Source organism: Lolium rigidum, chromosome 2, assembly GCF_022539505.1.
Source record: "Lolium rigidum isolate FL_2022 chromosome 2, APGP_CSIRO_Lrig_0.1, whole genome shotgun sequence".
NCBI classification, from domain to species: Eukaryota; Viridiplantae; Streptophyta; class Magnoliopsida; order Poales; family Poaceae; genus Lolium; species Lolium rigidum.
Genome location: NC_061509.1, coordinates 270503022 through 270514919, shown reverse-complemented (window position 1 = coordinate 270514919; position 11898 = coordinate 270503022). Strand labels below are relative to the sequence as shown.

The following is an 11898-nucleotide window of genomic DNA, read 5'->3' as shown; positions in this document are numbered from 1 at the left end:
TTTTTGATTGCTACATTTACAACCACTAGCCTTAAGCATAAAATACTTACTATTACGATCACCTTGAGAAAATCATTTTCTTTGGACATTTGCCCCCACTTAATCTCTTCTTCCCATAAAATGGCATTTAATTTTTGTAGTGAACTTTTCGAAGTTCAAAATCACCAACAGTTAAACCCATAACTTCACTCTTCTTATCAATATCACCAATCTGATCAGACAAAGAATCCTATTCCTTTGATCACACCTTCTATATTTAAATTCCAACCTCCAAAATTGTTCTAAAATTAACAAAAATGTTATGCGAAAAATTCAGAATGCCTTTTCCTTTCTGGGTTTCATTCTAGATTATTGGAATCAACATAAAAATCTCAGGTCTTTGGAACCAACATAATTCAAGACGAAAAATCTTATTAACATCGGGAGATTAAATACCGGTATCCAAAATTAAGGCCGCATAATCAGAAATGTCTGTAACCAAGGTTCTGACCGTAATTATATTTATACTTGTACTACCATCTTATCAATGCATAGATATTTGTCTAAATCATCTCTTATATTTTTCAACTAACTGAATCTTGAAATGGTAAAAGGTTAAATAACTCTAACAACTTTCTTTTCTTATCACAGAGTATTTTCCATTTCCGATTCAAATCCACGTATTGTACGTGCACATTCGAATCCGCAACAAGTCACTGTCCGCTTCAAATTCGACGGAAACAATAGCTTTTGGTCCAACCACTCATACAAAGCCCAAATATAACTGACACTCACGCCGTCCCAAAAAGTTTGGCATATATGCTTAGTAACAAAGTATAATTTTTAAGTTTGACCAAAATTAATAATATGTATAAAGGATATCAACAATTACAATAGTGCACAACTATATGATGAAAATATATCTTGAGCTGGATCTAGTAACATCGATTTGATATTTTAGATCTTCGTGTTATTTAGATATCTTTGGTTAATCTTAGGAAATATAGAGTTTTAAGTAAGTTTTATACGCCGTGTATTTCGTGATGCATGGAGAATATCTTATATTTTTGGAAAATCAAGCCGTTACTGGTGGAGTAATATCTTTAGCAGGAAACTGACCGAAATTTCAGCGGATTAAATTCAGTAGCGGCGGGGTCAAACCTATCCTCAGGACGAAGACGAACGTCTACGTACTTGTTCCTCTCCAGCTCGCTGCATTCAAGACTTGTTCGTTTTCGTCTTCCAAAGATCGTCGCATTCAAGAAGCAAGGAGACCAGCCCAAAAACAGTGTCGAGCGCGCCCAAACCCCAAACGAACCCCGCCTCAAAAACCACCCAAAGCGAAGCGCCGCGCAGAGGCAGAGCACCACCCCTGACCCGAGGAGACGAGCCGCAGCAGCGAGCAAAGCAGAGCCCCGCCCCCCACCTCGCCTCATCTCATCGATTGCGATGATGGAGATTCCACCACGCGCGCCTGCCTCCTCCTTCCTCGTATAGCTACCCTCTCCTATCCTACCTCGCTTCATTCCCCAAATCAGCTCCCAGCAGCAAGAACCGCCGCCCTCTGTTCTCCGAGCAAGTTTGAATCTTCCCGACAAAGAATCGATTGGTTGCAGCAGCTCCGGTGCGGCGGAGGTGCCGGGAGCGGCGAGATGGCGAAGGCGGAGAAGCTGGTGGTGGAGGTGGTGGCGGCGCACAACCTGATGCCCAAGGACGGGCAGGGCTCCTCGTCGCCCTACGTGGAGGTGGAGTTCGACCACCAGAAGCGCCGCACCAGGCCCAGGCCCAAGGACCTCAACCCCGTCTGGAACGAGCGCCTCCTCTTCCCCCTCGCCGACCCCGACGACCTCCCCTACCGCGCCATCGACGTCGCCGTCTACAACGACCGCGCCGCCGCCGCCGACGCATCCGCGGGCGGCGGCGGAACCGGCCGCAACTTCCTCGGCAAGGTGCGCGTCCCGGCCGCCGGCGTGCCCGCCCCCGGGGAGCCCGTCGTGCCGCAGCTCTTCACGCTCGAGAAGCGCAGCCTCTTCTCCCACATCCGCGGCGAGATCACCCTCAAGATTTACCGCACCGGCGCCGGCTCTGCGGATACGCTCGCCAAGGCCAACAAGCAGGAGAAGCAGGCCAAGGCGCCGGAGGTCGTGGCCGCGCCGCCTCTGTCCGGGAACAGGAAGCAGCAGCAACACAACCAGCAGCAGCACAACCAGCAGCATAACCAGCAGCCGGTGGTGCCCGCGCGGCCGCACCATCCGCCGCCGCCGCAGCAGCAGCAGCCGCAGGCTCCCATGGACATGATGCCGCACCCGCAGCCGCTCCCCATGAAGCCGGCGATGCTCTCCGACCACTACCCGGCCCCGCCCTTCTTCTCCGGCCCCGCCGACTTCTCCCTCAAGGAGACGCGCCCCAGCCTCGGCGGCGGGCTGACGGCCGACAAGGCGAGCGCGACCTACGACCTGGTGGAGCAGATGCAGTACCTGTACGTGCGTGTGGTGCGCGCGCGCGGCGCGGCGGCGCAGGGCGGGGAGGCCGTCGTGGCCGAGGTCAAGCTCGGGAACTACCGCGGCGTGACGCCGGCCGCGGCCGGCCAGCACCAGTCGTGGGACCAGGTGTTCGCCTTCTCCAAGGAGACCATCCAGTCCTCGTTCGTCGAGATCTTCGTGCGCGCCCGCGGCGGCGGCGACGACCACCTCGGCCGCCTCTGGTTCGACCTCTCCGAGGTCCCCCGCCGCGCGCCGCCCGACAGCACGCTGGCGCCGCAGTGGTACGCCATGGAGGACCGCAAGGGCGAGCGCGGCGCCGTGGAGGTCATGGTCGCGGTGTGGTACGGCACGCAGGCCGACGAGGCGTTCGGCGAGGCGTGGCATTCCCGGGCCGCCGCCGTGCAGGGCCACGGCCCCCTCGGCTCCATCAAGTCCAAGGTCTACGTCGCGCCAAAGCTGTGGTACCTTCGGGTGTCCGTCATCGAGGCGCAGGACCTGCTCCCCATGGACAAGCAGGGGCTCATGGGGATGGGCCGGTACCCGGAGCTGTTCGTGCGTGCGCAGATTGGGAGCCAGATGCTGCGGACACGGCCGTCGCCGGTCATGGCGAACCGGGGGCCGTCGAGCCCGTTCTGGAACGAAGACCTCATGTTTGTGGTTGCTGAGCCGTTTGAGGAGTTCTTGGTGCTGTCGCTGGAGGATCATGTGTCACCTGGAAGGGACGACGTTCTCGGCCGCCTCGTCCTTCCGGTATCCGCCATTGAGAGGCGCTGGGACGAGAAGCTTGTTGTCTCCAGGTGGTTTGGGCTGGACCGCACCACTGGTGCTGGCAATGTCGCCGCCAACAACCCCAACAGGTTCGGGAGCCGGGTGCATCTCCGGCTAAGTCTCGATGGCGGCTACCATGTTCTGGATGAAGCAACGGCGTATAGCAGCGATCTCAGGCCAACGGCGAAGCAGCTGTGGCACCCGCATGTTGGTGTGCTCGAGCTTGGCGTCCTTGGTGCCAGTGGACTGATACCAATGAAGGCTGGCAATGGCAGGGGCGCGACGGCAGATTCATACTGTGTTGCAAAGTATGGCCAGAAGTGGATCCGCACTCGCACCGTCGTCGACTCGGTTTGCCCCCGGTGGAACGAGCAGTACACCTGGGAGGTGTTCGACCCCTGCACCGTGATCACCGTCGGCGTGTTCGACAACTGCCATGTCGACAAGCCGGCATCAGGGAACACCACGGTTGCTGTCCGTGACAACTGCATTGGCAAGGTCCGCATCAGGCTCTCGACATTGGAGACGGACAGGGTGTACACCCACGCTTACCCGCTCCTCATGCTGCATCCGTCGGGGGTCAAGAAGATGGGGGAGCTCCACCTAGCCGTGCGCTTCGGGTGCGGCAATGCGGGCAACATGTACCATGCCTATGTCCGCCCATTGCTGCCCAAGATGCACTATGTGGAGCCGCTGCTTGTGCGCCAGGTCGAGAGCCTGCGGTTCCAGGCCACGAGCGTCGTTGCTGCCCGGCTTGGCCGCACCGAGCCGCCCCTTGGCAAGGAGGTTGTGGAGTACATGCTGGATCACCGCTCGCATCTGTGGAGCATGCGGCGCAGCAAGGCCAACTTCTTCCGCCTCGTCGCCGTGCTCTCGGGCCTGATCGCCGTCGGTAGGTGGTTCGAGCTGGTCCGCTCGTGGCAGCACCCGGTGCACTCGTGCGTCGCCGTGTTCACGTTCCTGGTGTTCGTCCTCATGCCGGAGCTGATCCTGCCGACGGCGTTCCTGGTGATGGCGTTCACCGGGCTGTGGAGGTACCGTGTCCGTCCCAGGAACCCGCCTCACATGGACATGCGGCTTTCTCACGCCGACGCGGCCACCGTGGACGAGCTGGACGAGGAGTTCGACACCTTCCCCTCGAGCCGCGGCGACGTTGTCCGCTTCAGGTACGACCGCCTCCGCAGCGTGGCGGGGAGGGTGCAGACGGTGGTCGGTGACATTGCCACGCAGGGCGAGCGGATGCAGGCCGTCCTCAGCTGGCGCGACCCGAGGGCGACGCTGCTCTTCTCCATTGCCTGCGTCGCTGCTGCGGTCGTCGCCTACGCCGTGCCAATGAAGGTGCTGATCGGGCTCTCGGGCCTGTACGCCATGCGCCCGCCGCGGTTCCGCAGCAGGATGCCGTCCCTGCTCATGAACTTCTTCCGGAGGCTGCCTTCCAAGGCCGACATCCTGCTCTGATCCTTGGTAACTAACCTTGTGACCGATTCAGTAAGTGCTTATTTTGGCTGGAAGGGATGATGCTTCACAGTAATGCAGCAAGAAACAAACTTGTTTGTTTATCTGTATGTGGTGCCTGGCCTGTTGTTTGCTTAGCTTAATTAGTGTCAATGGCTAGGTAATGTATGCTGCTGATTTGTGTTACACAGCAGAAGTAGAAGACGACTTGTAGCTAGCATAGCAGCCCGGTGGTGCTGTTCTTGTAGTCCTAGTTTAAGTTGTGCAAAGACTGAGTTCAGTAGATGGAATCTATGCGACGACGACGGCGACGACGATGTGTTGATGAAAAACTACCAGGTTCAGTTTACTAGTACAAGACTGTGATATGTTATGTTATCCATGTGTTGGGCTGCAGATGAGTGACATAGTAATACAGTAGATGGCAGTTGATCTATGCGATGATGATGGGCTGATGAAAAACAACCAGGCTTATTTTACTAGTACGAGTCTGTTTCCATGTTGGGCAGCTGCATCGGTGAGTATGCAGTGATAGTAAATGTTTGTTGGTGCTTCAAAGACTGGGAACGATGGTGTTGGATTGTTGGTGCTTCTCACGTGAAGACATGCATATGTGTGTTGCTTTTGTTCTCTGCTGCCGAGAATAAAATTCTTGTCTTCCGGAGCTGAGAGTCTAGCCTCTTTTGTTTCAGTTTTGTCTCCACTCTCTTCCCATGTGGCTGCCAGCTTTGAATAATGGAACGAGGAATTCTTGTCCCTGTTATGAAATCTAAACATGCAAGTGCTGTGCTTCGATAACATCCAATGATCTGCGTAGAAAATTTGTCTACCTGTCTGGTTGCTGAAGTGAACTAGAGTACTTGTGTTGTTCATGTGATCAATGAATTCAGAGGTGGATTACTCTCTCTTCATCATGGTGAAGATGGTGGAGCCGGGTAGCATATATCTTTGAAGTTTTTTTTTATAATGAACATTTTATTACTTATAGAGAAATAATTACAACCGATCTCTGCATAGCTAAAATGCACACAGCCGTTCAAAAAGTCTCAAAAGTCTGGAGCGCTAAAAAGGCGAATTACATATCAGACATGAGCAGATATATCTTTAAAGAACTAGTGAACTAGCTATTTATCTTTTCTAAGTACTCCTAGATGGAAGCACACTCTGCAATTGAGTCTACAATGGTGTTCTCAATTGTATTCTTTATAAATGACATGCACCTTTTATTAGCACTTAGCCACTTTTGGTTCTTTAGGTATATCCCATCTCCACTGGAGCATGATCCCTTTTCTTTTTCTGCCATGCAACATGATCATCCTTGTCATCTCTGATTGGATCTTTTGGTCTGACCGGCTGTGGGGTGTCCACAACCCAGTCCACCTCACCACCAAATCGACCTTCTTTCTCTATTCAGTGTAGTTATCACCTCTAAGGGTTGAAACATGCTTGATGCAGCTCATCAAGTAGTACCCTCCTTCAAACCATAATGAAATAAGAACATAACAACAATTGCATGCAATAATCCAACGTTGGTCAAAATTAGAACATACAACTGTTTGTGCAATTAAATCTATATCACCGTTGGGCAGAAATAGAGATAAATGCACTTCTTATTCTAACAAATCATGATCATATCAATAATAAAGTTTGTTAAAAAAATAATATAACCATAATTGTTACAATAATCACTTTAATCACCTCTTTAAAATTTTAACTATCACTTTTGCACATATTATTACAATAAAACATGATCATGCCATTAATAATTCACGTTGGTCATAAAATGATATGATCATAATTGTTTCAACAATCACTTTTAATCAACTTTTTAAATTTTAATCATCACTTTTGCAAATTTAAAATGAATCTTTAACTATTTGTAGCGGATACTTTGAATTTAAACTATTAACTTTAAACTTTTTCGAGGCATAAACTTTCACTTTTTAATTCATGAACAAATTCGTTGGTACTATTTATTCGGAAAATAACTAGACAAAAATAGGCCAGAAAACAGCCCAAAATGCGTAAAAAATGCCTCCGGAATTTATTAAAACAAAATTTGTGCACAAGATGCAACCCGGCCCCCGGCCTGCCGGGTGCCCGCGCCGAAACACCTCCTGGCTTGCTCCCACGCGCCTGTTTGAGCGGCCCACGTGCTCGTCGGCCCACCTCGCGTCCGTCAAACCGCGCTGGCCGTCCGATCGACATCGGACGAATCCGCGCCCTTCTCGCGCCATATAAGAAACGGCCGAGCCGCCCCCGGAACCCCTAACCATTTTCCCTCGTGGGGTGGGGGTCGGGGGCTCTCTGTGTCTTCTTTGTGGCGGCACACCGGTGACGATGGGGCCATCCCCACGAGTCTCCCACGCGCCTCTCTATAGCAGCGAGGAGGAGGCGGCGCCGCCCGACAGCTGCACGCGCGAGCACGCAGCATTTTGCCGGCGTCGAGCCGCCCATCCTCTCCTCTACCTATCTATCTTTTTTTCTTTCTCTGCTCAACCTCCACCCAAAAACCGACGGCCTCCAGTGGAGAAGGATCAGCAACCAACACCCTTCTAGCCCTTTTGCCATCGCGTGCATGCACCCGAGGTTGGACGCACCGACGTCAAACAGCTCAGTGGTGGTGCCCTACACTTTGTCGGCGCCACAAGCAGTAGCAGCAGCCGGTGAGCAATTCTTTCCCCTTTTTCGAATTAGGGTTAGCTTTTCTGTCGTGATCTAGGGTTAGGGTAGTTGTTCATCTATTCTACCTGGAAACACAAGATCTACAACCTAGAATAGGCTCTGATACCAATGTTAACTCGCTAGATCGACTAGGTGTAGGATCTGTGCCGGGAGAGAGAAATACTGTGAGCATTTACCTGCTCCCTCGAGGAGGACGGACCCGTCGACGTTGACATGGTGGCGATGACGGCGCGTAGGTGAGGGAGTGGTGGCGGCGGAGCTTCCCATCGACACTGCGCAAACCCTAATCGGTGGGTGTGTCGGTGGGGTGAGTGGCAGCTCGAGGCAACCTCGTACTGAATGCCACCGGCCCCACCTCTCTTTATGACAGGGGCCCACCAAACAAATGCGGTCGCCCCCGATCAGGGCGCATGCGAGGTCAAAGGGTTCGTGCTCGATCCGTTGGGTTCGACCACGTGGAGATCATCCTAACAAATTCGTCTCATCATCTTTGAAGCAGTCGGACCTGAGATACATAAGTAGAATGAGCTGACTATTACATACTCCATTCTTAAATAAGTGAACATTTAGTCCCAAACTTTATCCAAAAAAAATATATTTTATATTTTCATAACCAGCCATACTATGGCAGATTTGGCGTTCTCTTCGACCAGAAAATCTTCTGCGGCGCACCGAAAGAGCCAACAATGTCCATTTGTGCAAAGCACATAGCTCTATCTCACCAAGAATCACGTGTTCTATGCTAAAAAAAAAAATCATATGATGTGGACTTTTATTTTGTCATAGTGAAGTTCGCCCTACAAAGGATACAATATGGACTTCCATTAAAGTCCGCCCTCAGAACTTGGGAAGAATGGATCATTGCATATATGGATCAAGTGATAATTCACTGATAGGTAATAGCTATTTCTTTTTTTGAGATTATGGTAATAGCTGATAAGATGAAAATAGTAGCGTCACACACTCACACTTCGAAAATCTTAGGCCGCTGGGATTTTGCCAAAACAGTGGTGGCGTACAAAATTGTAAGGCCGCTAATATTAGGCCATCAGCGTGGTAGATTATTGGGCCGCCACCTTTTTGGTGGACGTCCGTGACCTGACCCACAAAAAAATACAGGCGGCATGGCCCACACGACCACACCACCAATATGGTGTGTACCAGTGGCGTAGCCTTATAGGCCATACAACCAACGCGATCGAAAAAATACCCTTCATATACGTATCCCCGTGCCGCTCTCACTCACTCCCTCACCCTCTTCTCTCACTCGCCCCGCTCACATCGTCATCGGTCGATTCGCCCCGTTCCCCGCTCCATCCACCACGCCGTCCCATCGCTTTGCCAGCCCCCCCCCCCCCCCCCCCCGCCTCCTTATGCGCCGCCCCGCCTCCCTCCACGCCGCCCGACCTCCCTCCACGCCACCGCCATGACTGTCGTGCCCCTTCCCCTTTTTAAAAAATTGCTAACGTCTTAGTCTAAATCGTGTAGTGTGAAAATGTTAGTGCATTTATTTTGGAAAAAGTTTTAGAATAAAAAGGCTAGTGTGTGGTATAAATTGCTAGTGTAGTGTAAAATGTTAGTTTGTAGTTTAAATTGTAGATTGATGTAGAGTAATGTGCTAGTTTAAATTGATGTAGAGTAATTTGATAGTTTAAATTGTTATAATGTATTTTTGTATTGTCAATGCCTTCGTTCATATTTGCCCAAATTTAGACTAAAACTCTAGCACTTATTATATATTGGTGGGATTGTAGATTGGCGGTCTCCAGGGCGGAGGCGGGATTTGGGTGGCGGCGCGACCACCAAGGCGGAGGCGAACGGCTGCGTGGCCGTCACTTGGGTGTGATTCCCGCAGGGCAGCGGCGCGACATGCATGGCGGATGCGAGTGGCCACCACCTGGACACGATCGATCCCCGCAGGGCGGCGTGGGTTTTGTTTACCCTCTAACGACTTGTTTAGAGGCTAAGAGCATCTCCAGCCGCGTCCCCCAAAGGCTTTTGTCCAGCGCGGTCCGATATGGTGTCCGGCGTCCCAATCCCGTCCCTGCTACACAGGGGACGCTTGGGGCACACCGAACACACCGAAATGCGAGGCGAGGCATGGCGGGACCGACGTGTCAGCGACTCACGGACGGACGCTCAACCGCCGCCTACCTAGGAACGATGCAGTTGCCGGGAAGTGGAACCGTCACATTGGCAACCGTGTTGATCGATGCGCGAACCTCCGTAATGGAGCGCGAACTCTGCAGAAGAGCAATCGCCGGTCTCTTCGATATCTGCGCCGCCGGGCCCCTACGTGTGCGCTTTCTCCGATCTACAACCGGCCGCCATTTATCGAAAGCTCTCCTCTCTCACAATGAGTAACCTCTCTCAGCTTCCATCAGAAACCGACAGCTAGCCGTCGGGATGGCGCCACTGGTGGGACAAAGCTGCGACTCCTAGCAGTGATGATTCCCCGCCACCGGATAGCGGCGAGGAATGGGAGGCCAAGGAGGAGGAGGAGGAGGAGGAGGAGGAGGAGGAGGAGGAGGAGGAGGAGGAGGAGGAGGAGGAGGAGGATGAAGAGGCTGAGGAGGCGGCGGCGGCCTGAGCGGCCCGAGCGAAGGCTTAGGAGAAAGTGAAGTCGAAGGCGCAGCCGGCGAGCTCTGTTGATGACGAGGTGGACACAAGTTCCTCCGATGCATTGGACGACACCGCCTCTTCGGAGGAGGTGACGAGCAGGAAGCGCCACCGTGAGAACGACGAGGCGGAACCATCAAAGAAGAAGTAGTTTAAATTTTTATATGTAAATTTATTTATATTTTTCAAAGTTTTATATGTAATTTGTGTATGTTGCACTGCTTTGAGTATTAGCAACGTTATTTAACCTACACACATTTTTTCTATATACTGAACTAAAAAATAGTATTTTAAAGTTGAGGTCGATGTTTAGATGATGCAGCTAGGAAGCGACGTTCTCCAAACGCGGCAGGAACGAAACACATCCCTCAAATGCTTGATCCAGATGCGTTTAGGGGACGTGGCTGGAGATGCTCTAACAGAGTGTTTTAACAGTGGATACGGAACAATGTTTGGATCACCCCACTTTGTTTTTTTAAATATTGTTATAGATTTGAAATCATTATGCATACATCTACACTTTTGCCATTTTTATGTAGCTCAAAATACACATTATTTTCAATTGAAAATTTGCACATTTGTGAGATACATTACTGGCTACATCATAATTTGTTTTCACAATTTTTTAAAACTTAAAAACATGAATTTTATTTTTAAATAAGTATATGACTAGTGTCTATGTGCACCAAATCTTTACTCTCAAAGAATTGGATACATTTCACTAAGGTAAAAACAAATGCCATTCATATATCGACCCATGTATACCCTCAATCCTAAAATAAGTGACTTAATTTTTTAGACACGGATCTTAATTAGAATGCATCTAGATATATATGTAACTAGATAAAGTCGAGAGTACAATTATTTCATCTTTATGATACTATATATATGTAGAGCAGAACCTCTGCCAAATCTGCTTCTGTTACTTTCTTCATCCTCTGGTAGCTAGGGGAGTCTCGTTGATCCATCCGTAGCCTTACTTAATCTCATGGCTGGGGGATTTCGAAGAACGAGATAGGTATGGCGCAACGTGGCCGGAAAGGCAGTACGAACCGCTCAAAAGCAGGAGACCGGCCGTGAGCCGGGAGGGGTACTTGCGGTGGAGCCCGAATATCTTGTCTACATGCTCCCAGATGAATTGAGACCTGGCGAGGATGTCAAGATTCGGCGATCGGATCGGCGGCTGACGATACTGCAGGATGCACGAAGAAGAGGCACACGTAAAAAAGAGCGGATTAATTACGATTACGGTCTTACGGAACACAAGCGATGGATGGTGCGACGCGAACCTGTGGAACATGGCTTCTGCCGACGACGGTGGTGGTGGTGGAGAAGGCGCTAGTAGCTCGTGGTGGCGCCGTGGCCGCGCCGCGGCCGGCGAGAAGCCCGCGGTTCAGCAGCTGCCATAACGCTGCCATGTCGTCGTCCTGTGAATACGATAATATTGGAGAAGTCTATCCTTTGATTCGCAAAAAAAAAAAAGAGAAGTCTATCCTTTGTTTCGATGGCTACTAGTACCAGGGTATATCTGCGCCGGCGCTTATATGACGTGAGGCCGATGCGTGTGCGACTCGACCCCCTCAAACCTACCGACAGCATGTAGTATCCAGGAATCCTACCACTCGTCGAATCGGACTCACCAATTCGACAGTAGGACTTTCCAAGCATAAATTCTGCGCCAGCTTTGGTAGCCACATTGGTCCCTTTGATTGATGACGGACAAATAAAATTTGAAGAAAAGTGATTTTATTTTGTTTAATGACTTCTAGAATTCACATACCTTATCCCGCTGCCACATTTATCCCTCTACCAAACTTCCAAGAACCACAGTATTTTAGGATGCGCTTATAAATGTATAAATGTCTTGCAAAATGCTATATTGAACATCCATAGAAGTCGATAATAAGTA

At 50.7% G+C, this 11898-nt stretch overlaps 1 protein-coding gene and 1 long non-coding RNA gene across 2 annotated transcripts; one reads left to right on the top strand and one right to left on the bottom strand.

Moving 5' to 3' along the window:
• The first annotated feature begins 1315 nt into the window (after nucleotides 1-1315).
• Nucleotides 1316-5281, top strand: LOC124688775 (FT-interacting protein 3-like). Its single transcript, XM_047222410.1, has one exon. It carries the CDS (start codon nucleotides 1632-1634, stop codon nucleotides 4686-4688), a length of 3057 nt encoding a protein of 1018 aa, XP_047078366.1. The 5' UTR covers nucleotides 1316-1631; the 3' UTR covers nucleotides 4689-5281.
• Nucleotides 5282-10718: 5437 nt separating this feature from the next.
• Nucleotides 10719-11379, bottom strand: LOC124688774. The gene is made up of 2 exons (XR_006998620.1): nucleotides 11279-11379; nucleotides 10719-11181 (listed from the first exon to the last, which is right to left on the bottom strand). It is a non-coding gene; the product is annotated as an uncharacterized LOC124688774 (long non-coding RNA).
• Nucleotides 11380-11898: the final 519 nt, after the last annotated feature.

What these genes read in the sequence shown, in the direction of transcription:
- LOC124688775 (XM_047222410.1), top strand. Translation starts at nt 1,632, where the DNA reads ATGGCGAAGGCGGAGAAGCTGGTGGTGGAGGTGGTGGCGGCGCACAAC.